Source organism: Pyxicephalus adspersus, chromosome 5, assembly GCF_032062135.1.
Source record: "Pyxicephalus adspersus chromosome 5, UCB_Pads_2.0, whole genome shotgun sequence".
Classification (NCBI taxonomy): Eukaryota; Metazoa; Chordata; class Amphibia; order Anura; family Pyxicephalidae; genus Pyxicephalus; species Pyxicephalus adspersus.
Window position 1 is genome coordinate 85482434 of NC_092862.1, and position 27264 is coordinate 85509697.

At 40.2% G+C, this 27264-nt stretch overlaps 1 protein-coding gene across 20 annotated transcripts in view; it reads left to right on the plus strand.

Annotated features, from left to right (window-relative positions):
- TERT (telomerase reverse transcriptase) overlaps positions 1 to 27264 on the plus strand; it is a 292351-nt gene that overhangs the window by 45820 nt on the left and 219267 nt on the right. For all 20 annotated transcript variants that reach the window (XR_011920876.1, XR_011920877.1, XR_011920878.1 and 17 more), the window contains exons 4-6: positions 5008 to 5194; positions 19975 to 20151; positions 22586 to 22747. Coding sequence is in view for 14 of the 20 variants with exons in the window: in XM_072411989.1 (XP_072268090.1) it covers positions 5008 to 5194; positions 19975 to 20151; positions 22586 to 22747 (526 nt within the window). In the remaining 6 variants the exon portion in view is untranslated. The remainder of the gene's footprint in view (positions 1 to 5007; positions 5195 to 19974; positions 20152 to 22585; positions 22748 to 27264) is intronic.

Below are 27264 nucleotides of genomic sequence, written 5' to 3' on the forward strand. Positions count from 1 at the left end.
AAAAATGGAGACAGAATTTAAGTTTTTTTTGTTTCAAAGTTTTTTTATTAAACTTTTCAAATATAAAATAACAATACAGGTAAAATAAACAGAGAGGGGGGGGAGTGGTGAGAGAAAATATTAAACAAAAGGAGAACCAACATGTTGCACAAACATCTGCGACATAAACATATATTGTCAAAAGGGTAATGGCTTATGGCTCCTGTTAACTGTTCTCCTATAATATTGCCATCTTTGGTCAGGGTCACGTAGGGGGGTAGGGGTAAGGCTATCAGGATAAAAGGGGTGGGGGAGAGGGGTTCCATTCTTGAATTATACTTTAAAAAAAATCTATCTAGTGGTCCCAGGTTTTGAAGAACTTATTAAAGCACACCTAAACTCACAATTTTCACTTTATATAAAAGGGTAGACAACCCTTTTATGTTAAGTAAAAATTCTGTTTGTTTTTTTTTTTTTAAGTGCCGCAAGGGTACAGCACTGCCTCCTAATTCTCGATTTGCCTAGGCAATCAAGAATTAATAGGAGCGCAAAGCCTCCCAGGATACCTGCGTCACGGGAGGCTCTTGGGTGCGCCTTTTGCGCATGCCCAAGCATCTCGGGCATGCCCAGAAGGAGCCTATTCATGAAAAGAGAAAAAAATTGCCGATCTCGCGCATGCGCAATCTCACAGATTGACAACAGTGAGATTGTTTTTTTTTCCCATTTACTTCACTTGATCTCGCACTTTGGTCAAGAGACGTAGGAAGAAGAACCTGGAAGAAGAGGCAAAGATGGCGGGGCCCGGAGTGCCGTCACGAAGATGGATGCCGCTGGATCTGATGGAAGAGACCTCCAGACCGATCGACTGGTCTGCAGGATTAAAGGTAAGTGAATTTTTTTGGTTTTGGGGGAATTTTGAGTTTAGTTGTTCTTTAAGGTTGTTCTTAGAAGTACAGGTCAGTTAATTGTTGTTCATTATCCAGTTAATTTTGTTTTTAGTAAACTCGAAGGGAATAATGCATACTTTAACTGTCTTGAGACTGTCCTCTAACTAAGAGAATAATGCACTCTCCAATTTTTTCGGGATATTTACCTTGGTGACAGAGCATATAAGATTATATATGCAAATCCTAAATCTCTGAACTCTTAGACCTCGCCACCAGGCATGATACAAAATGCCCATCTGACCACACCCTCCATAAGATAGAGGAGAGATGGAGGCATTAACGTTATGAATCCTAACTGGAACCAGATACCATCTCATCAAAACCTCTCCACAATATAGTTTTTTTAAAAACTTCCCAGCCATGGTAACACAAAAAAACAAGTTGTTTGAAGATCCACAGTCATCAATAAATTGTAACACCTCTGGACACTTAAGTGCTTGTGATGGGTTAGTTCCAAAAGCACTCTTTGCGGTAGGGTACAGGTAGTTCCCAGGCCAAGGACATCTGACATAGGTATGACACTTAGATGCGAACTGGGCTTCCCTACTCCCTGCTGTGCAGATTGGAGGCTCGATAGGGGGGAGGGGCTGGTTTGCTAAACACAGGTTGTGAGTGATCTTAAGAGCTTAGCTGATCTGTAGCATCTTGTAACTGTTTAATGACCAAAATAAACTCTCCAGTTGTTTCAAAGCACAGTTTGCTCCAGAAGTTAATGAATGTCTAGGATCGATAAAGATTTTTTTTTTTTATGCTTTGTTTGTGATTAGCTTACAGTGAGGATTTTATACAGTAACTGACACCATGCTGCTCAATAAAATGTTGAGACAAACGTCTGTCCCAATTGCATTTATAAACCCCCCTAGTGGTAATCCTGAGTGTGACTCGGGGTGGATTTAGTGTACCAAAAGCGGTTATACGAAGTCACACTCGGCGTAGCTTTAAACTAAAAAAACCCCACTTACCTTGTTTCGTCGGTGTCCCTTGGCGTCCTGCTGGTCCCCGAAGGTCTTGGGGACCCGTCCTGCTCCTCCAATCTCCAGCCGCATAATGCAGCGATGATCTCTGGGGTTTCCCAGTGACGTTGGTGCTGGTGGATCGGTGGGAAATTCAAAAAATTTTGTATTGGATTCAATACAAAATAGCTGTATTGAGTCCAATACAAAGAAAAATTCATATTATGCGGTATTAAGCGGTACATTGTTTTTTATGAAAATTTATTTTACAGTATAATATAATAGTATGAGTATAATAAAGTTTGAAACACAAAATCATGTCAAAATAATAAATTAAAAAAAAAATAGTAAAATTTTACCCTCATACTATTTTATTATATTGTAAAAAAATGTTCATGAAAGACAATGTACTGCTTTTAGACATACAAAACCACTGTATTGCATTTATTACAGTTATTTTATATTAAATGCAATACAAATAAATTTGAAATTCCCGCCGCGTCTCGGACGCAACGGCCGCACGCACCAACGCTACTGGGAACTCCCAGTGACTCCTAAGATGCCGAGGACGCTAGCCGGAGGATGCGAGGAGACGCGAAAGACGAAGGAGGATGCCGGCGTATCAGGTAAGGCTCTATTTACTATTGATTTTCACTGTTTCAGCTACCCAGAGTGTGACTCGGGGTTACCGCTGGTGAGGTTAAAATAATGTACATGTTCCAACTTACATACAAATTCAACTTAAGAACAAACCTACAGTCCCTATCTCGTATGTAACCCGGAGACTACCTGTAAATGGAACAACTTTATATTTCAGGGAACTCTGCCCACTTTTATTGTATTAAAAAATCGTTTAACAGAAAAGAAAGCAAATAAGCATACCCCAGTTTGTCCTCAAAAGGATTAAAAAAGGTTTTCAGAGTTTTCCTTTTTTCTTGTCAGCTTGTTACCTCACAAGACTGCAAGTAGTCTCTGAGCACACACTCCCCTACATTTCTTCCCCCTGTGCTAAAGGTTCAGCTGCCTTAAATCACCATGTTAGCCCTGCGGGTCGTGCCAGCGCCGCTGCTCCTAATTGCAGGCACGGGAACTGGGTCCTATCTTTCAGGTAAAGTAACCCCAGTACCTGTGTTCCATGCCAGAGTTTCCTTCCTGCTGGAGACTTGCAATGGTGTTTGAGCTGGCGTGGGTGTGTCTCTCTTCATCTATGAGGCAACACATACAGGCCCTCTGTTTCTCCAGCCTATGGCTGGCTGGATCTCTCCTGGTATTTAAAGGCACTTCCTACTACAGGAAGTTGCCTGTGTAATCTCATGGTTTTAGCTTGTCTAACGCCTAGTGCAAAGGTGCTTCTTCTGTCTGCTTTGCTGTGTACCGGACCTTGTTTACTGAACCCTTGGACTTGTTTGCTGCCTGACCCTGACCTCGGATTATGTTTATGGACTTTGTCTGATTGCCACTTCCCTCTTGGCCACGCAAGCCCCCTCGGGGCTGCCACTGACCCGAGGATCGCTCTGGATTTGCACCTGGCAGCTACCCTGCGGCCCAAGCCTATCCTCACCATCAGAGGCTCTAGTGAAGACCAGGTAGCGGCTTGGTTACGCCCCTCCGGAGCATACCCAGTCAGTGGCACAGTGGGTCCACACCCACGTGCATTACACACCAGCTCAGTTTGGGAGAAAAACTTGGTCCATTGGATTGGTAATCCACCCCACCCTGCTCTTGTGGATTCCTAGTGAAACTAGCCCCAGTTCATGTTTTGAAAAACTCTAGGTAAAGAAGTCTTTTTAGCTCAATAAACATGCTCGCTTCACCTTGGGCATACTAACAGATTTGGACTGCTTTTGCAAAGAAGAGTTGGCAAAATGTGTTTTTTATCTATTTTTCTTTTATTCGAATAGCAGTTATGCACTCAGAAACCCATAATAGTACACCACTTCCACAGATCTAAAGATTCATTTGAGCTCCCCAAGTATATAAAAGAAATATAAAAATTATGAAAAGAAATTACATTAAGGGTGGAACAGGTGATGAATCAGCAAGGCACATGTAGAACCTGCTATATGGGAAAGATTATGTTTTGGATGAGCCAGCTTCTGGGACCAACTAGGATTGCCAAATTTTGGATTTATTGCTCCGTGGTGTAATATTGTCATCAAATTTCTTGTACAACAACGCTTTGGATAAAAGTATATGTTGTGTTTTTGTCTGTTTTAATAGGTATTAGTTACAGTTACAGTGTAGGTGTGTGGTTATAACCACTGTAATTTGTTTTACTGCTCTATGTATCCTCATTAGCAAAATTTACTCTTACTTCCTGTCCCTTAGACCAGTGTTTCCCAACCTTTCTTAGTCGCGGCACATATTTTACAATTAGAAAAATCCCACGGAACACCACCAAAAAGTCAGACACGTAAATTAGCTACCTGCTGCCATCTAGTGGAAGAGGTTTTTTTGGTTCTGCCTATCACTATACATCGCTGGTATAGACAAATGAAGACAAATTTTTTGCAGTAAATAAATCATTTTGGGACCAATTAACTGAAATTGGATAATTTCCCACGGTACACCCGAATATCTCTCAAGGCACACTAGTGTGCCGCGGAACAGCGGTTGAAAAACACTGCCTTAGACAACCGGAATTGAGATGAAATCTACCCCACGGAAGAGTAAGTTACACCTGTTAAAACTGGTTTAGTGAAAAAGTGTCTCCACTAAAGCTTTATAACTAATTCTATTTTTTAAGACAAATATAAAATGTTGAGAAACAACCACAACAGGGGCAGGAGGTGAAGAGAAATATTCTGAATGATACACAGACAGCAAAATTGTTTACATTCGTGTCAACCCCTTCCTACACTATGCAAGTTTAATAAGAAAGTTGACTGAAGTTGTACTTTAAATAATATAGATATTTTTGCAATTTTATGTAATCCAGGGGGTATTAATGAAAGCTGTTGAGAAAGTAGGCACTGAAAAAATGACAAAAGTAATATCTAGTATCCGTAAAACTTGTCTGCTATCTATGAAGCTTATGGTTTATTGTGCTCCAAAACTGACTCCGTTATGTGTGTTTTGTAGATGCCTAATATAACTTTTAATAAATGGTTTCATTTCATGTTACATAGGAAACATTTGACAGATGTAAAGCTGCGTTTATTGTCACTTGATGAAATAGAATACATGCAGAAAAAGAAAAACAATTCTGTGGTATCCACATTACGATTCATACCCAAAAAAAATGGATTGCGCCCAATAGCAAAAATGCATGCTACATTGGAAGTTCAGCCAAGGAAGGAAATGGTACAAAAGAAGGTAAATCATTCTGTTTACACATTTATAATAAAGGGTTTACCTTAGGATGCTGCATTTTTGCTATTGCTACTGTAAATGATTTTTGTTTGAAGTATGTTAACCTGTCTATCTTGTATCTATGATATTAATAAAAGATGATAAGCCTAAAGATGAATTAGCTGCGGAGTAGATATCAAGAAAAAGGACAATAAAGCATAGGTTTACTTTGCAATTTAGTAGGTCAACCCTCCACCCTCTATCCCCATCACCACCAGAAAAAAAAGTTTAAAATCTATTTTAAGTCCTAAACATTTTTTTAAATTTTTTTTTTTTTGGAAACTGAAAAATTTGTCTAATCACTCTCTAAATAACATAAAGACAGAGGTTTTAACCCTTCCCCATTTCTAAACTAAAAAGCAAAGCATACTTTAGACTCGTACTTAGACTCATACTTTAGAGTTTAACATACGTTAAACTCTGCAAAGGAAGTTGATCAATTTCAGAGTAGGTGGGTTTTCCTTAGTTTCATTAATACTCATTTAAAATCCAAACCCCAAATATGGAACCCTCCACAACAGCGCTCAAATGTAAAAAAATAAAACTACACCTCTCTGATTCAGTGCTTGGTTAGTGGTTCAGGTTGATTGACACCCAGTATCAAATAATCCACTTGATATAAGTACAGGAGGCTAGACTAGACTTGACAGAAAAAAATGCTGCAGATAACTAAACCACATTATGTATAATCAATTTTTTTTATTGAACTTTTCAAACGAGGGGGATGCACACAGAAAAAAAGAAGGGGGGGGGGTTAAATAACACATCAAATAACAAACATACAGCCAAATAATAAGTACAGAAAAAGATACATACATGTTCAAAGCATATATAGAAACAGTATCAAGCATATCAGTGTACCACGTCCCATAATATATAAATACTATCATTTATAATACTGTTGAAAAGCATTCTTCACAAACAAAAGGGGAGTCTATGAGAAAATGTGTATATAATGAACTTAAATTCAAATAAGAACAGGCTTAAATTAGCATATACAATGAAGTACATTACATTCTAATGCATCCATACGATACGGTCTCCACAGGACCTGATCACACGTCAAATAATATGGCAGTACCAGAGAATTTTTGTAACACACCCACGTGTCCCAGGAAGTACGTGCAGCATCTCTATTCTCTTCCCATGCACTCTGTGATTCCATAGCCTCAATGTCATTGAGCTCACATACCCAATCTGACATAGGAGATAGGGACGTACCCCAATGTCTAGCATAAATTCTTTGCTCTGCCATAATAAAGTGACATAACAAATCTTTCCTAATACTTTTAAGGGAACCAGGCAAAATGTGCAAGAGTAATAGTAGGGTGTGGGTACAGGTCTGATCTTCTGATTCTGTTATAAAGATCAAATATTTTCTGCCCGAAAGTATTGATGGGAGGACATAGGTTCCAAATATGGATCATAGATCCCTGTGCCTGATCACATCTCCAACATTTAGGTTAATATGTCTGGCCAAAGCTATGTATATCCACCGGGCATCTGTACCATCTGCTAAAATTTTGTATGACCTTTCTTGATCTTTGTTAGATCGTGACAGCTTAGGAGTCAGAATAAACGATTTTGTTAGTTGCTCATGGTCTAATATTATTATACCTACATAATTTTATCAATATTTAATAAAGTAAACCAGGAGTTTTATGGACAGAAGAAATTGGGTGCAGTGTTAGACTATATGCCTGTAATTGATTGTATGCCAACCAGGCTGAGCCCTGCAATTCTCGAGGGGTTTGAAGGTCTCGAAAAGAAGGCAGTCTACCATAATATATATGTGTAATATACAGCTGATAAAATGTTGTTCTAGCTTATTCCAAGATAGAAATTAAGCTACTTCATAGGCTGGGGGAAATTCAGGATTAGTTAAGAGAGGTGTCAATGGACCTGGTCCTTGAAGTTAGTAAATCCTGTTTAGGTAATGAATCCCATAAGGGAAAGCACCGTATGTACAGTGGGGGAAGTGGTGAAAGATTTCGAAATGACGGCTGCACCCAGGGCAAAACAGACATGTCGCAGGAGGTCAGAGCCTCATCCTATAACACCTATACCTTCTCAATTATACCCTTAGACCAGTCCACCATTCTATGAAGTATCAACGCCATGTAGTGCAATTTAAGATCCGGAATGGCCAATCCACCATTTGACTTATTCCTAGAAAGAATTTGTTTATTCTTGCTTTTTTCCCTGCCCATAAAAATGCATATATTAGACTGGCGTGGGATTAAACATTTAGGTGGCGCAGTTGCTACTGTGTAAAAATAATATAGCACCTTTGGCAGTATATCCATTTTTACAGTGTTAACTCGGCTCAACCCAGATAACCGCAGATCATTATATAAACGGAGAGCATTTTCAATGTTTATGATTAGAGGTTTATAATTCAGGTCTGCTATAGATGCAATATTGGATGGTATTTTGATGCCCAGCTATTTAATAGAAGTATCTTGCCATCGAAAAGGAAAATTGCTACGCAATTGTGATACTTGATTGCATGATAAGGAAACATAAGGAGCCTCCGTTTTGTCATTGTTAACTTTGAAATTACCTAATGCCCCAAAATGTTCAAATTCCTTCATAAGCACTGGTATAGAAATATGTTGAGATGTAATTTACAGTAGGCAATCATCCGCAAATAAGAACATATATATTTATACTGATGGTCCCGAACCTGTAGGCCTTTGATATCTATATTTTGTCTTATAGCGTTGGCAAGATGTTCCATTACCAGAATGTAAAGTATGTGCGAGAGGGGGCAGCCTTGTCTTTTACTGTTTCGTATATATAAAAGAATCTGTTAAAACCTCACTAGCCTGAACTTCGGCATAAGACCCGAAATAGAGAGCCTGTATCCGATTAAACATAGTTGGCCCTAAACCTATCTGCAGAAGCGTCTCTTGTAAAAATATCCAGTTTACCTGGTCGAATGTTTTTCAGCGTCGACTGATAGAAGACACATGGAAGCTGAAGTTTTCTGAGCCCAATTGATATGAGACACCGTTTTCAGGGTTTTATCCCTGGCCTCCCTCCCCAGTGTAAACCCTACTTGATCCAGGTGTATAATATCCGGGATCTAGGTTTTCAATTTATTCGTTAAAAGTTTGGAATATATCCTGATATCCAAATTTTTCAGGGATGGGTCTATAATTGCTGTGTAGCATCTTTACCTGGTTTGGGCAGAACCGTAATGTGGGCTTCAAGGGATTAGATAGGAAAAACACAATCATTGGAGATGCTGTTGTATCTCCAATGGATAAAAAAAATGGATAACAGAAGAGATAAAAAAAAAATTGTCTTGAAATGTTTTCCTACTTTCATTGAGGATACACAAGAGCGTAACTCTAATTCAGTAAACGGGCTCCCTAGATACTATGGGTCAATTACAGATCTAGTTGGCAATGCTGTCGTTATATACTCTCTAACCCCATTTCACAATATCTCTAAACCAATGCACCATATCTGCATGTTTCCCTTTAGAATTGTATAAATCTTGATAAAAATCTTTATATGCAATCTCAATTGGATTATAGGTTTTATTACCATGAGGTGATCTTATATATGGGATGGAGGTATTGGCTATGCGTGGGTGGAGTGCTCTAGCTAGCAATTTTCCTGGCTTATCTCCATGTTGATAAAATGTTTTCCTCGTCCTATCTCTGAGCTTCAATGAATACTCATCCAATAGTGTTCTCATTTGTTGGTGGTGCTGGAATAGAATAATCAACGTATCTGGGTCAGGAATTTGTTGATGTTTGGCTTCTAATTGGGATATGGATTCTACAAGCCGTTTAATAGTGGCTCCTTTTTCTCTTTTCAGCCTAGATGCATGCTTGATAAATATACGAATACACTTTAAGGTGCCTCCCATTAAAACGGTAAGGGTGTCATGTCGGACTCATGAATAGCCATAAAATCCTTGATAACTTTGGTCAAATCCGCTATGCAGGTTGGATCTTTAAGTAGATTGTCATTTAATTTCCAACTATTGCCATGTGTACTGGTTGGGGAAATATCTAGCAATAAAAAGACTGGCACATGATCAGACCACAAAAAATTTCCAAAGGTTGCTGAATGTGGCAGTCAATAGGTACTGGGATACTATAAATGCATCTAATCTGTGGTATGAGGCATGCGCCGATGAATAATAGGAATAATCTTTCTCCTGGATGAGTTACCCTCCAAATATCCACCAATGAAAAATTGAGTAATTTTGTAAATTTAGACGGTTTTGCGTGGGAACATGCTGTAGACTCCTAGTAAAACCATTCCTTCCTGAAACTGCATAATTTCTGGAAGAATACGAGAGCCATAAGTAATGGGGTCTTGATTTGGCAGATAAACATTTGCAATGGTATATTTTTTCCCTTCAATTAAAAGTTTTAAAAATAGAAATCTATGGATATTTCTCTTGATTTGGATTCAGCATAAGTACTATGATACTATGTGGGAAAATATCTGTTCCGCATGATTGGAATGTTGTCGGTGCGGAAATGTGTCTTTTGATGCACACTTATGTGGACCTTCTGCTTGTGAAAATCCTAAAGTATTTGTGATCTTTTGTTAGGGGAATTTAATCCCTGAACATTATACAAACATAGCTTCAATGGGGCCATAGATACTGTGTCTATAAGGCTGTCTCAACTGGGGTGAGTAAAGGGGAGGGTAACCTTCCTGTAGGAACAAAAAGGAGAGTGTATAAGAAAGAGAAGGAACAAATGCTAAAGGAATAAAAGAAAAAGCCAGTATGACAGGTACTCGCACTTGCACTAAAAGTACAACAGACTCAAGTACAAGTCCAAACAAAATCTTATTGAAGTAAGGGACCTCCTTGGGGGAGTGGAGGGCTATGAACCAAAAACGGTTGTGAGTACTTAAAGGTTCAATACCTGAGCATAGCATAGAACATATATAAGTGCCTCTACACATTATATGCAAATAGTATCCCTGAGAGAACAATTGTGCAACATTGATTAAAGTAGGTATTATATAAACAGGTATCAAAACCAGACTATACAATATTCAAATGAAGGGAAAAAAAACACAGAAAAGAAAAACACACTAAAGGGCCTGATGTAAGCCTAATACTGCAAAAAGGATATGATGGAGACCTTTCCCATCCAGGTCATAGTTTTCCAACTATGAAGTGTGTCTTTGTCAAACTTGTGGAGAGTGTGAATCATAAACCTGAGAATACCAGTCATGGGATAACAGGAAATCCTATTGCAATTTAGGTTAACCGGAAGTTCACTTGTTCAGCTGAGCTATGAGATAAAAATGTATCGATTATCCTAGTCCTGATTTACCTTGAGACCATTGAGGTAAGTCAATTGATGGGAGATTTAGGGTGGTCAGCATCTTAGGGAGATATTCTATATCCCTAAATATCAGGACTTGTTGATGAGGGAGAAGGCCTCTGACAGTCTCACGAAAATTTCCTCGAACTTCCAATGGGTCCGCGAAATATCGGCGAACTGATTTTGCGAATTCTAAAAAAGTCAATAGGCCGACTTTAAACGTTAAAACCAAAGCCCCTTTACATATTAGAACCACCAAACTTGCTAGGTATGTGTAGGAGAACAGTGGCAACAAGGGGAAAATACAAAAGTTCCAAAAGACCTTGTGGTTTTCCGGAAAATGGCAAGCAAAGTGACAGCAGGCAAATAGGATTTTTGCTTGATGGAAAGCGTACAGAAGACAGCATAAACATTAGGACATTGAGAAAGGGTGGAGCTACGTGCAAACTCAACCCACTAGCAGCAGTGTCTGCCGTCAAAACAGCAGGAGACCGCATTGCTGGCTGGTATCATGACCTGGATGACATGTTAGGAATGCCACCGATAAAGATGTGGAGAAAAACTGCTGTGACATTAGGAAAAGAATGGAGGGCCAGAGACAGAGCGTGGGTCAGCGAGAGCAGTAGCAGTGTGTGGCCTCTGGTCAGCTATTGCCAGGAAGACCGCATTGGTAAGTGTCATAAAGAGCTGAGTGTAGTGTATCATCAATGCCACCCACAAATGTGTAATACAATTTTAGTGAGAAGAGAACTAACAGGCGATAGCAGCAGGAGGCGGTGGGCCCTGAAACGGAATGTGGACAGCATTGGTAAATGGCATCTACAGCTGGATGTAGTGCATTGTCAATGCCACACAGAAGTGTATAATACAATTTTAGTGAATGGAGTACTGACATGTGGCAGCAGCAGGATTAGGAGGCGGTGGGACCTGAAAAGGAGCGGAGACCGCATTGGTAACTGGCATCTGGAGTTGGGTGTGGTGCATCGTCAATGCCACCCAGAAGTGTGTAATTCAATTTTAATAAATGGAGTACTGACAGGTGGAAGCAGCAGCAGAAGGAGGCTGTGGACCCCGAGACCGAACGGGGACCTCATTGGTAACTGGCATCTAGAGCTGGGTGTAGTGCATCGTCAATGCCACACAGAAGTGTGTAATACAATTTTAGCAAATGGAGCACTGACAGGCCGCAGCAGAAGGAGGCGCAGGACCCTGAGACGGAGCATGGGCCTCATTGGTAACTGGCATCTAGAGCTGGGTGTAGTGCATCGTCAATGGCACACAGAAGTGTGTAATACAAATATCTGAAATTTGTGATTAAACGTGTAATACAATTTTAGTGAATGGAGTACTGACAGGTGGCAGCAACAGCAGGAGGAGGAGGCGTTGGGCCCTGAGAAGGAGCGGGCACTGCATTGATAACTGGCATCTGGAACTGGGTGTAGTGGGTGTAGTACATCGTCAATGCCACACAGAAATGTAATACAATTTTAGTGAATGGAGTACTGAGATGCGGCAGCAGCTGCAGGAGGGGGCGGTGCACCCTGAGACTGAACGTGGACCGCATTGGTAACTGGCATCTAGAGCTGGGTGTAGTCCATCGTCAATGCCATATAGCGGGCAATGGTGTTCAGGACAGGTTCTCCCTAAATGTCTAGAGTGCCCAATGACCTTGCGCCACCTGGCGCCATTTGATTGGAGGATATCGACTGCAGGAAATTCAAACTATGTCCCGCCCCGCGGCGAGGCAGCCGAGTGCCACGCCCCCGGGGAGTACAAGAGGCATGTGTGATAGCGCGCGCACCTCTTCCCACAGCACCCCTGGGACGTGCCCTACTTTGCACATCCACAGGAGTACTGAGAACAAGACTTTCTCTGTTCACGTCCATAGGGATGCTGGGGATGCAACCTGGCCGAACAGTAGTTTGGCTAGAACGGATCCATCCGCCTGCAGGGAGAGACGCTGTCTGCTTTGCACAGAGAGGTTGAGGCTTGGCTGATCCCCTTCCGGCTCACAACAGGCAACGTAGTGTGCTACAACGGGTCCAACCTTGTGGTCGCGTTGCGCATGGGCAGCATAACACGTGCCCAGCTTTGCCCACGTACTGAACCTGCTGGTGCAGAAGTTCCACCGCACGTACCCAGAACTAAAGGACTTTTTGAGACAGGGTTGCTCCAACTGCAGCCATGTACGCCTATCCCCTACCGCCGCGACGCTTAGCAAGATCCAGCGCCAACAGAGGCTGCGACGGCATCGACTGATTTGTTACACTGTGACTGAATAGAACTCCCCCCTGCACATGCTCCAGCGTCTGTGTGAGCAAAAGCTAGCCATCTGCCATTACATGGTCAGCATGGTGCATGGAGGCAGCGGAGCCCTTGGTACAGCCACACAACTAAGCTATTTTACCAGTGACCAAGGGCTGCAGATGGAGCTGTGCAAGGTATCGGCCCCCTTTGAGCAGGCCACAAACATGAGTCGGGAGCGGTCAGGCTTGAACGAGGTCATACCCATCATCTTTCTGCTTGATAATACCCTGTGTGGCCTGATGGAAAGTGGCGATGGGAGAGAAAGGGAAAAAAGGGAAGAGGATGAGGGTGACATTACACTTCATAGCGCACAGCCAGCATCAGGAGGAGCAAGAAGGGACACTGACCAGCATCAGGAGTTCCAAGGGGAGGAGAAGGAAGATGATGATGATGATGAGGGAGACCATGTTAGGGCTGCTGGACAGGACCTGTCCAACCCGCATTTGTGCTGTCACAGCCCAGGCATTGTGCAGGCAATGGAACAACAGGACCTGGTGGATGAAGAGGAGAAGGATGTTTTGGCGCCTACTGAGGGACAGTACCCACACTGATGGGAGTACCCATCTTGCGGGGACAAACGTCGTCTTGACACCACGAAACCTGCAAGCAGAAGCTAATACTTCCTTGCCGCTAGAAGTCTGGCTGGCACCAACCTTCTGAGACGTACTACCAATTAAAGTTGGAGGTGGACAAGTAGTCAATGGAGGTGGAAGAAGAGACGAAGTGTTTGCACCTCCTTCAAGAAAACACAAGTAGTGCTCCCACTTTGGTTTGTGGTTCTTGTGCATGTGGGAAAGCAGGGATGTTGTACCCAAATGTGAGCCGGCCTTTCCTCAGATTGCTACGCACTCGTCATCATCTTTCAGTGTGAAAAAGGACCACATTGGAGAGGTGCGTGCAACCACTTTGCTGCTCTTTTTCTTTGCCTGCCTCTGCGTCTGCTGGGTGCCCTGCTTCTTTTCCAGCTCCATCTCCCCCACGGTCACATCGGTCTGTGTTTGCTCTTGTCACGGCTGTGCTGGTTCCTGCTGGTTCCTGCTGCTGTTGCAGAGGAAGAGCCTGCTGCACTTGAGTCCCCTGAAACCCAGTCCACAATCCTCTCCACATGATGTGGCTGTATGATTGTATTCCGCCTTCTCAATACATTTACCAGCGTACTGGTGCTCCGCACACATCTCAGACCTGTTTGACAACTTGTGCTGCTGCCTCCAACAGTTTGCTGCTGCTGCTGTCCTACAGTGGGTCGGTCTCCTGGGAAGTATGCCCCCTGCCAAATGCGGCAGGTCGCCCAACGCCACGCCTTCACCTGGGTCTACCTCTCATCTTTTACTAATTTGGGCAAAAATGCACCTGTACCAAAGGGTCTTTTTTGGTAAATAGGAACAGGTATTAAAAACTGAAATATCTGTATTTATTTTACAGTAGGACAGAAATTTCACTGTACCAAAAGGTCGTCTTTGATAAATAGGAACAGGTGTCAAACACTAAAAAATTTTTCTGTACCAAATGGTTTTCTTTGGTAAATTGGAACTGCATTTGGTTTTATTTAGCTTTAGTAAATGTACAGTGCCTGTAGTGATGCTTTTACCTTTTTTTCCTTGCTAGGCTGAACGTTTTTTGCCGGCATAGTAAGGCTGCTACCACAGAAAAAGAACTCTCTGGTACGGAGATCTTCTAGCTTGCTTTCTTATCTAGCCATGCGCAAGCAACGCCCCCCAATAAACCACATTATTACAAACTCTATCTTTGGAGAAAGAAGATTGTGTAGAGTTCATGTTCTGTCACCGGACATACTGTAACATACCTGGAAATGTTTGTTTTTGTTTTAAAAGGTGAAAACTTATTATTGTCCAGTTATGGCTATCTGGCTATTCAATTAGTTTAAAAAACTCCAAAGGTCTGTATTTGATTACACGTGTTATGCCCTGCAGAAGTGGTTAATATTCCTTTATATCATGTAAAGAAAAGCTTTAGTACTTGGAGGTTTTATTCTCCCAATAAAAAAAATTCATGTTGTATTGTTTAAATGTCCTCTGGGATGCTAGTACAGATCCATGAACGACATCAAATAACCTCTGTACACATCAGATTCTCATCTGAGATGAGCCCAACAGCTCCTATCGCCCGATAATCATCTGACATGTACATAGTCGTACATATGCAGGGGGTGAGAATTACTAAAGGTTGTTCAAACCTTTTGTTTATCTTGTCATTGGTAGCCAAACAAGCCATCCTACATACGTTGATTAGTTCAGACCCTCCAACCTTTGTCCTCTTAGAAAAATTCAAAGATATTCTAAATGGAGTGAATTGAACCCTCTCTGAAGAAAGAGAATTGAGTCAGTGGTTTCTTTGAGGTATGAAATACAATACCCTCATATACAAAACATTATGACCTTTGAACACACATGGTATGTGTATAGAATGTTGGCCCACAAACTCTTGATCCCACTGCGATAGTTAGTTCCCTACTGTGTCTCTACTTTTTTTTTCATCTCTTTATGCCTTCTTTCCCATCATAACCCTTCCTGTACAGTTGATGTTGATATACATTTAAGGAGGAAGGATCTTTTCGTTCTGGTCTGCATATGAGTCATAAAACATGTGTCTCCTTTGTGATAAGATTAGGGTTTGCTTCAACAACCCTATTTAAAATAAAGCGGAGGAGATATTTACCCTGGTTAGTTCACTCTAGTTACCAGGCAAGTGTAGGCTGAGGTGCAGAGTGTGCACTGGCGGCGTGTGCGGGGAGTTGTGGGAATTGCTTTCACTTTAGATTTGTTTATGGCCCTATGTAGTGCTGCCTATTTGGGCAAGTTGAACTTTGCTGTAAAATACATTTTCAACATCTCCAGCAACCACTTGAGGGAGATTAACCACAAATAGGAAAGCACAACCTGTAATACTGCCATTGACCACAGAAAGGGAGATCCTCCCAGAATCTTACTAGTTACACACAGGTGTTAACACATTTGTGTATGTACAACTGCAGTTCCCTGCCTTTCTGCTGGATGATCTCCATTTTGCCAGCTATTCTCCTGCAACTTGGTTTTTGCTCTGTCCTGGGCCTGTAAACCTTGGCTATTCAACTTCACTTCTTATCTCAGCACTTGCTACCCTGCTGGATCTTTCTAAACTTTTGTTGCCAGACTATTGCTTTGCCTATTCAATTTTTTACTTTCTCTGTCCCGCTGCTGCTTGTTTAATCTTTCTGACGTTCCTTTGCTAGCTTGGCTTGTCACTAAATTGTTAGTGCAGTCCCATTGCTAACCATGTTTCGGTGTATCTGAGTGGCTGCAACCTGTCATCAGCCTGCAACATAAAAGCCTCATCACTAGAGGTTCTAGAGAAGACCAAACTGATACCTAGATTGTGCGCCTTGGTTACAATCTGCCCCAATCAAACATTGGGGTCTTCTTTTGCCATGGCTCAAATCCTGGCAACATACTGCTGTCAATACTGGATCAAGGTCTGACAAAACGGTTAGGGTAGTCAGTAAGCAAGTGTAGTTAGGAGTAGGATGGATTTCACAACTGGAAATACAGCAATGCGGGGAGATGGGCATGTAGGCACTGGAATTCTGGGGACAAGCTGGAACACAAGAACTCCTCAAACCCACTTGATTACTGGAGTCATATAGGAACTTGGGGGTCCCACGAGGTCTGTGGCATCACATGGAAATTCACACTTGCATTGTATAGGAACTCACAAACTGTAGAATGTAGAAATTTTGGGAGCAGACGGGAACTCTTTAACGCACAAGGACAGGGGACTACAGGAGGAACAAACCTGTTTCTAAGACAACAAGTGTCTGGGCTGAGCACAGTCAAATACTTAGGTTGTAAGGGTAGGAGAATAAGGAGGTGGATTATTTCCACAAGGAGTAGAGTGTCAGAATATTTGAGAACTAGAAAATCCTGTAATTTAATTTCAAAATTTTTTATTGGTTTTCATGTCAGACAAATAATAGACTGCAGTAAACAATCTTTTAAGGGGCTTAAAAATAGACAGCGAGCATGTTTGGCAAGCTTGCATGGTAGGTTTACTAAAAAGCGCAGTCAGTGGAATAATCATTACGTTAGTGTTTAATACCTGTGATATCATTGTGAAGGCTTCCCTCCAGTAGTTTTGGGCCACATGGTATTCCCCACCATACATGAGAAATAGTACCCTTTTGACTACATTCTCTAAAACATAGAGATGCAGGGGGCTGAATGTACAATTTTTATAATTGTCTCACCCAAGAAAGTATACATGGGTTTGTGGTGGTAAAATTATTGCCCTAAAGGACTTTCAGTGCCAACCCTGAGTAGTAAAGATAAATGGGGAGCATTGTCCATAATGACAATAATTCATTTGTGGTCTGCAATAATATTAGTATTGTATTTTCTTATTATATTATTATTCAATACAATACAGAGTTTGCCATAAACCCTTCTTTTTCCTTGCTCTTCATTTATCAATCAAGAAAGTGTTTAGAGATCTTGGGTAGTTTGTAGGCTGTCCATTGCCATTCCTCCAAGTCTAAATCTCATTCGCATGCTGGCCTATATGAGGTCTTCTGCCTGGGAGAGGGGAGCGTGGTGTGGATTATGAAAATAAGGCCTCTGGTTTATGTGAATTACTTTTTGGAACTTTCAAAGGGTGTGAATCCATTAAGTTTGACCTCCAGATAATCTTGCACATATCAAAGAGGCCATCTGATTATACTGAAACATCTCTGAGGTAGACAAATCATGACTTGCTTGAAGGGAGGTTAGTCATGAATCCATGGACATTAACAAAGTGACCAATACACTCACACCCTTTAATCCACCATTGAAAGCAACAAGGATGTAAGCCTGGGGGAAAATGTGGGGGGATCAGATGGTGTTTAGACGGAGACCCTCTATGTGGCAAATACATTCCCAGATAATAAATGAGTGAGCCAAAGTTGGACTGCTGATAGCTGGTCTCTGGGTTCTGGAGGACCACAAAACCACTTCAATCTTTATTGTGGGGCAGGACCCACTGAGGCAGCGGGTGCAAAAATATGTAGTAAGTTAACTGAGCTACCTGCACTTTGTCAGTGCTGAAATTAAGTTAAGGACATGCATGCCCCAAAATTTTCTGGAGGCATATAGGGTTGACCTGCAAATTCTACTCTGATTGGAACCCCAAATCAAAGGTATAAGATGATAAATGGTGTGTGGAGTTTGGAATCAGTAGCTTTTGAAATAAGTATAGAAAGTTTGGTAGGACATCCATTTTCACAGTGGCTATTCTACCAAACCAGAAAGGAGGCAAATCTTTTCAAGTGATGTCAGAATCAATTTTTTGTATTAATGAAGACCTGTAATTTAAATAATAGAGAAACACCACCCAGTAAAACCACATATTAAAAAAACTTTTCATGTGAACCTTTAAAAGACCTGGTGATGTCTTACATATAACCATAAAACTGATTGCTTATTCTGCCTCCTATGAGAAATATTGTTAGCTGCCCCCCTTGAGTGAGGTAAAATGATATCACTGGCATGAAAGAGAAAGCATGTTTTTTTGCGGCAAATGCAGTTATATTTATCTGTCTTGAAACAAAAGAATGAGCTCTTTAGTACTGGAATAGTGTATACCAAATAATGTTTTCCATATGAGTGTCATATCCTATTTATCCTGTTTACACAGGGTTACATTTACATGTCCAAGGTAAAGCCCTTTGCACCCACTAAGTAAGATCACATTTATTGTTCTGGGGTGGAAGGATGGGTAGCTAAAGCAAATGTGTAAGCAGGGTCCTTAGGGGACTGAATGGGCAAATGTTTAACAGATTAGGCAGCACACTTAAAGGGGATGGCAAATGCCAATTTAAATATGAAGGAAGTGTTCAAGAGTAAGAATAAAAACTAGAGGGGGACAAAGGACAAACCTGTCATGTTCCATTATGAATCAAGAAATGGTCCAATAAAATGCTTTTGACACACACTCACAGAAAGGGAGAAATACAGGAGACTGGATCCAGGTTAACATATAGGACCTCAGACAAATAGGTGGGGCACCCTGCTGTAATCTCTAAAATGTACATTTCAATTTTTTTTAGTACGTTTGAAAGCAATCAAGTAGGCTAGACCTCTAACTTGAATGAAATTGGTGAATTTAATAAAGTCATCTTTTTAAGTTCGCTAGGGTGTTTTTTTTAAATTAGCTTAAGAAGTGTTGGGGATATTTGGAAAGACAGACATTAACCAGAGTAATCCTCCTTAAAAAAGATCCAGTGGAGCCCTTAACTAAAAAAAGGTTTTGCCCTTCTCCCCACACAGCACATCTACAAGAGACTGTGGTATAGTGTGTGAGACATGGTTCATCCACGATTTTTCTTGTAAGGTACACCAATGTAATTAGCAACAGGGAAGCACGTATCTTGAAACACTGAATTTTTGTTAATACAAAAAAAAAGAGCTTTGTAAATCAAGACAAACTGACCTTATCTTTCTGTGTATATCAGTAAGGAACACTCTTGTTTTTCATGCATATTTATAATCGGCACATTAAAAGGAGAACATTTTGATTGCAGACAGAATTCAGAAATTCTAACACTTCAAATATTAGGCATAGAAAGGAAAACACAAGGAGAGAGAAAAGTGAAAGAAGATGAAAGAGAAAAGGTAGTTGGTGACTAAACTAAAGATGGAACCAAGTAACAATCTCCTGTAATTTTTTTTTGCGGGGTGATGTGTAAATACTTGGTTTATAACTAGTAAACTTGTGTTGTATAAATAATACTATTTACATGGTGTAATATTGTAGACCAACTTGTGCTGATTGTATATTTATGTATTGATCCTTTGAAATCAATTTAGCGTAAGCTTTATACTAAAAAAAAAAAAAACTTTTTGTTTGCTAGCTTTTTTGCTATAATTAACTATCAGATGCTCACCTCTCAAAACATTTTGCCTTCTTGTTACCCGTCTGCATATGTTGAAGATGTCAGTAGGCAAACAGTTTAATTTCCAAATGGACATTGCCTCTGTAACAAAGAAATTATAGATTACAGATTGCTTTATGGAATTTATGGCTTTTACATACAAATGAAATATACCTTTTTTTTTTTATATAAAAATATATTGTTTACAAATAAATATTTTGTTTTAGATACATCATTTCAACAGTCAAGTTAAAGATCTTTTCAGCATCCTTAACTTTGAACGAAGTAGGTCTCCTGACATCATAGGCGCCTCAGTGTTTGGTTTGGATGAAATATACAAAAAGTGGAAAAAATTTGTTCTTGGGAAGCAAACATCAAATGTAGCAAATTTTTATTTTGTAAAGGTATGTACTAAAAAAAAAAAAAAAAAAAAAAATATATATATATATAAATTCTTTTAGATCATTTAAATGTGATTTACTTGAACATATGGCACACAAAATGGACATGGTAATCACTTTTTCATAATCTGTGAAAATTGGTATGTTAGAAAATAGTTAAAAAATACCATTGAGTAGGACTGGTTTCTATGGGACATACAGGCAAAGAAAAGACTTTCTTGTAATGCGCCTGGGCACACAAACCACAGCCAACTCCAGGAAACCTTTTATCAAGCTTTTATTGCATAGTCATAAAACAGGCAAAAAGGCAAAGGTCATTCACAGAAGATCAGTCCGATAAGCAGGGTACAGATGGATAAGGCAAAGGCAGGTCATGAACAATCGGAGGTCAGGGCAGGCAGCAGGCAAGAGTAGTGAGAAACAATCCAAAGTCAGGACATGTGGAGTTCAGGCAGAATCGGATATCAGACCGGGTCGCTATTGGTAATGACACACACAGAGGTTAATATGAACCAACACACATAGAACGCACCCAAGCACACTGTACAAACAGAGGCTTATAGCGGGCAAATGGTGTTCATGGCAGGTTCTCCTTAAATGGCCAGAGTGCCCAATGACCTTGCGCCACCTGGCTCCGTTTGGAGGATGACTGAATCCCCGCAGGGAATTCAAACTATGTCCCGCCCTGCGGCGAGGCAGCCAAGTGCCTTGCCCCCGGGGTAGCGCGCGCGCCTCTTCCTACAGCACCCCTGGGACCTGCCCTACTTTGCACCTCCCCAGGAAAGCTCACGTCCATAGGAATGCTGAGGATGCTGCCTGGCCGAACCGTAGTTATGCACTTTACAAAAGTCCAGGATCCTCTCAACTTCATTTTCGGGTGTTCCCTGCACCTCAACTGGCGGAGGGGGATCTGAAAAGGGAGCAGAGTCGGCAGCAGATTTTAATAGAGAAATGGAACGTGTCTACCCCCCTCAAGGAACTGGGAAGCTTGACTCTATAAGTCATCCACTGACATGTGAGGCCACCAAACGTTTCTTTTTACTAATTCTAGGGATTTCTTAATTCCTGGGTGGGCAGCATTGGAATCATGTAGCTGTTGGATAACCTTCAGGCAAAGATGGTGAGGAACATACAGACGCCCTTCAGGTTTTGTAGGGGGATAGTCGTTCTGGTGGGGTCTGTATGGCTGACACCACAGATTGGGGGGACAAAATGGGGCTAGGGCACAGATCCGGAAGGGAAGCGGCCTCTAGGAAACAACGGGACAAGGCATCAGCCTTCAAGTTTTTGGAACCTTGCTTGTAGATAATTCGGAAACTGAGCCTCGTAAAAAAAACAGGGTCCAACGAGCTTGTCGGGAGTTGAGACATTTAGCCCTTCAAGGTATTTCAGGTCATGTTCAGTATGGTCAGTAAAGATTCAAACTAACTATGTCCCACCCCGCGGGGATGCCGCCTGGCCGAGCAGTAGTTTTGCCAGAATGCATCCCTCCGCCGGCAGAGGGAGACGCGCTGCGAACAGGGCAGCAGCCTCGGCCACGCTGCCTGCTGCAGTGGCGTCTCCCTTGCTCCCTGCGATCCCCAAGGACCCCGCAGGCTCGCTGGACAGGTAAGTGCCTTACACTTCTAAAACAGTGTTTTATAGATGAAAAAACCAGCAAGATATCATTGCTTCGACAATGTTATCACCAATGGTGCAAACTGAAGACTTTTTTTTTGAGAGAGAGGAACCCTGTATCAATTGTGAGGTGTAGAAGTAAACATGTTCTGGTATGCTTTTAAATTTGCATTATAGGAAAGTGTAAGACCATGTGTTAAAAAGCTGAACTGAAAATAGATCTTGTATTGCGATAAGGAACTGAAGTAAAAAAGCAATTAAGGAACTGCAAATGATGAGAAATGCAGAGTTATGAACTGGTCATTTATAGTCCTGATTTAATTCCTGTTGACATTTTGTGGGCATTTTATGTAAGGAAACCCACAAACACCAGGATGTTTAGGTCAAAATGTGTTAAAAATATGTAACAACTATAAAAAGTACTTTCTGCTGAAGTGGATAATACTAGGTTCAGAGACTAAGGGTGTACAGGTATTTCTTTATTCAACAGTACATCCTTACATCTAATTTTATTAAGTTGAATAAATATTTTAAATCCCTGATCTTGTTGTCTACACCTTGTGTAGTATATTTAATGCTGTTTGAGGAAAGATCTAATGGCTCCCTGAAAAAATATTTTGAGAAAGTAAACCGTTTTTGTGGGGTGTACATGAATATGTGTATCTGTATATATATTTTTCATGTCAAGTACGCTTGACAACTATCAAATTGTTAAAAATCTTACTGTGCAATTGTGTCTTACCATTTTTAATGTTATTCTTTTATTGAATGTTTGAATGTGGTGCCAATCTACTAATCTAGCTATTTTATCTGATTTCAGGCAGATGTGAAGGGAGCCTATGAAACAATTCCCCATTCAAAGCTTAAGGAAGTAATCATGAAAATTATAAATCCAGACATTGAAGAGGTGTACTGCATAAGACGCTATGCCAAACTATGGATAGATTCAAACGGCCAGATAAGAAAATCATTTAAACAACATGTAAAAATGATTTAACTTTTACTCTATTAAAGTAGACAGCTGGCAGAGATTTAAGTAGATCCCTTAGTTCTAGACTAGACAGGCGTTAGATTGGTACAAGTTCTCATATAGCTGGTCAAGTCTGGCATGAAAAAAAATGAAAGTTTCACTGAGATAATTTCAGTAATGACTGCAATGGAAGAATAGCAGCCCTATGTTGAAGATAAGCACAGACAAGTAAAGTACACATACATTTTAAACTGTTCATCGAGAAATCCAAGCCAGACAGCTGTGAGAGTCTGCGTACTATCCAATGTATAAGCAAATATATAAACCTGTTGATGAAGCAAAGATTTAAACATATGTCCAACTTAAAATATATGTAAATTCAAACAATTTACTTCTCCTATTTTCCCCCCTTCAGGATTAAATTGTCAATAAAAATGTTTTATTATGTATATGTTCTATAGGCACAACAAATTTCAGGATCACAGGTAAAAATTAAAAAAGCGTAAAAAGAAAGCAAAACTAATACAGTCCCTTAATGTCTTACTACTAAGCTTTTTTGTTTTTTTTTTCGGTTTTTGGGTTACAAATGTTTTCAATTGTGCAAAATGTCAAAAGACCTTCTGCGTAGAAATAATGTTATCTATTTTAAAATATGAAGTAGTATCAAGAATAAATAGGGAAGGGACAGGTCCATCGGGGGGGGGGGGGGGGGGGAAATCTCCTGAATAAGGGCTGAAAAGAAAATTTCTTGACAAATTTCTTTTGATATAAAAATGTTATGTTTAACTAAATCTATGGAAGCTAAAAGTTTATGCTTTGCCAAAACTTTTTTTTTAGTTTTTGTAGGTTGGTGAGGGTTTTGAAACAAATGTTAGGTTTTCTGCTGTTTCTGGCTCTGTTAGATTTACCCTCATTTACTGTCCCTTCAACAGCAACGCAGTTAAAATTGCTTTATAGAAGAGTTAAAGGAAGATTAGAACCTTTTGTTAGATTTTTTATTTTTGTCTGTATCTTTGTTGTAGTTTTTAAATTGTATTGATTAGAAATATTAATCATGGCAACTCCAAACATTTTGCAACCTGTCAGAGGCTTCCCAATAATTATTGAAATTGGGCTTTGTAATGGTAAATATTTCAGAGAACTATGCATAAATTAATCAATGCATCAATTAATGTGACATTCTTTAAATAAGACATTGAAGTGATATTTCCAGCTTTTGTGTTTTTGTGACAGTTTTGTGTTTTATATATAGGCAGCAAAGGTCCACATAGCGGTTTAAATCTGGCTGAATCATATTAGGCTCCTACTATACATTTAAACCCCCTTTAGGTAAGGGTAAGGGAGTTCAACTTGCAAAGAAATTCACCCTGTTCCTGACAGCCAGGTTCCATGCCTAGAACTGTCTGGTTTAAATCTTTTTTTTTTAAACCCTCTTTGAAACAAAGTTAAAAGTACAATTGTAATTGCAAAAAAGGGGCTTAAACAAAAGTCACCAAATTACACCAGTGTTTAGAGAGTGCCCCATGTCTCTTTAGCACTAGTGTTAGAAGTGAATTAAAAAGAAAAAGCTTAAAATATAAGGTAGGAAAAAAGGAGGGAGAAAAAACAGTGGGGGATTGTGGACATTATGTCTGCCTGTAGCTACTACTTGTGTAAAAATGTAGCCAACTGTCCCAGAATAAGCTATATTGAGTCATGCCACTTCTGCATTGGTTCCATATATGTATTTCTATAGTGCCAACATAATATACAATGCTTTACAAGGTCCCTAGTCATATCATGTTCCTTCATCTTGACTATTTGGTCAATCTTTGTATACCAGTTTCTGATAGAGAGCTGAATTAAGCCTTTTGTGGTATAGTAATGAGCAATTTAGCAGCATTGAAGATGGGGAAAAAGAAGGAATATTCTTGTTTACAAGGTAATATTGATCTATTTTGCAGTAATAGGGCCAGTCTTTTAGGACAGCTTCAGCAAATGGAGCTCCTCAGGAAAAGCTGTCAGACCATCTGAAATGTGGAGATATGTAGTTGCAATAAAAAATGACTGCACCATTGGCTATACCTCTCTGTTTATGCCCCTATAAGTGATTACCTGCCTCACTGCTTTTGCAGTTCCTGACAGAATGCACCAATTCTTTAGAGGGGAAGCAGGGCTCTAGGATATGCTGTAAAGTATTACTGGTCTGTAAACAAACTCCTGGACCTCTGCTAAATTAAAAGAAATGAGTTTGCAGATTTGGGCTTGTCTTGGGCTTGTCAGATCAGACAGCAGCTCATAAGGCACTTCCAGTCCTTATCATGCATTTGGTGATGCATGTGCTGCTGGAGCTGGCTCATGTAGGATAACATGGTCAGCAATATGTCTCAATTAATCCCTGGTCAGGCTGTGGTCCAGGACTAAAAAAGGAACATGTTGAATAAGTTTCCGAGTGCCTGGGAGACTAAAGTCTTCCCTGCAAGTTGATGGTGTCTGGTCTTTCCCATAGCAAAGTGATATTGAGCTAAGTTCCTCCCTAAAGTACCTTGAGCCCTGTTGATGTGCAGTCAGCTTGTCCTCACTCTCCTGTTTTAAATACTACCCCAAACGGGTTTTTTATTTATTTGTTTTACTCCCTGATATAGTTTGCAGGATCATGTTGTTGTATGGGGCCAGAGGACAATGAAGAGGCAAAAAGCTTCAAAGGTTCAGGGATAAGTGTGTGTGACACCTAGTATGGCTGGCACAGATTCTCTAGAGGATAACAAAGTGTTTTGGTGTCAGTAGTCCATGCCTTTAGCATTGGTTGTGTAGAAGATAGAAATGACTTTTAAACGTGCTTTCTGTTTTTTTCAGAACCCATAATCAAGTTAGATTACTTATGATGTTAGATGTAACACTGAAATACAGATATAGCTTCCTACTACCCCTGAGATATAGTGTATAATAAATTTAACAAAAACTGAAACTATAGATTTACGGCATTTCTAACATGCTTTTTAAGGATTCCAATGAACACTGGCCCCATTTGTTGCTCCATTTTTTTTTGTTAGCTTTAATTTAGAAATAAAAAAAAATTATACTTTTTTATTTTTAGTATGTTTCTACAGGCCTACTGGATCCCCAGCATCCTCTTACTATGTTCAGGTGCTTTGCACTGAACTCAAAAAATTTGTCGGGCAACATTAAAAACGTTTTTTTCTAACTATGCATATGTTTACAAAAAAAACTGCATCCTTTTTGTATGATTCTCGAAAATTTGCTGGTGGTGAACTATAAAGTCATAGTTTTCTACAGGTTTCCTATTAAAGCAATTACTTGTTCTGTCACCTAGTGGCTAATCGTACACAGCTGTCACAATAGGATCTGAATAGGAAAGAAACAAATTTTATAAGTCAACTGAAGATGGAATAATTTATAAATAGAACCCTAATTGCTGTTACATGTTTGTTTAAGAATAAACAAGTAGTAAGGAATCTATAAAGCAGTGAATCTGACATTAACTGAAAAAATAATTGGTGAAGAGTTTTCCAAGTCTGTGTTTTTAATGGCAGTAATTGATTCTCCTCCATGTTTCCACATTTTTTTTGTTTCAATTATTTCTATTAGAAGTTTTAACATTTCTCAGAAGAATCAGAAAGAATAAATAAATAACAAAGTGAACATGAATAATGAGATGCAGGAAAACAAATCACAAACATGATCGAATGGGTGTCCAAAAACAAAGCGAGACATCAGTTACATGTAAATCTACATGATAAGTGGTTGTGAACCCAGTGAAATCCTGCTTACCTTTTGCAGTATATGTATCAACACATGGGTGCTGATTTATCACGCAAACGCACATTAGCTCGCTGCACGAATATACGCTCCGCTGGACATGGCACATTACTGCGAGCCAGGGCCTGCCGGCCTAAAGCATTGATAAATGAGCAGTAGGGTCAAGAATTCGCCATATAAGGTAATACATTTTCAGCTGCGCGATTCAAGTGGATCTGTTAAGCTCTGTCAATGGTGATGTCATACCAATCAATTAGGGCACACCTGGTCCCTGTTCTGTGTGCACCTACAGTCAATTACAGGTCAATTTGAATCTTTAGTGTTTTATCTTTTAAGGGTAAGTGCTACATTTTTATGTTACATTATACTAATTAACAAAGTTGCTTCATTTATACTTTTTTTTGTTGCAGTTGTTTTGATACTTTTTTGTTTCAATCAGTTTTTATTAAGTTTCATAAAATAACAACAAATACAACATCATACATTATCAGGTCAACGTGAATGCGTAAACAATAAACAAGACAAACTACTGGACAAACACAGGTGGCGTGATCTGAAGATGGTGCCGGATGGCTGTGGTTAGACAGAGCACTCTCCCCGTCATCCACAGCACTTGTTTACTGGAATCCCTGGAATCCACCTAAGCAGGCTGCAGACAATGGTCGGAAATTAAGGTAGGAGCGAGCTAGCCAAGAAGCTGACAGCAGGATCAATCAAAACCTTTTTAGCAGCTGAAACTGTCTCGCTGGCAGGTGACCATGCTAGGTGCC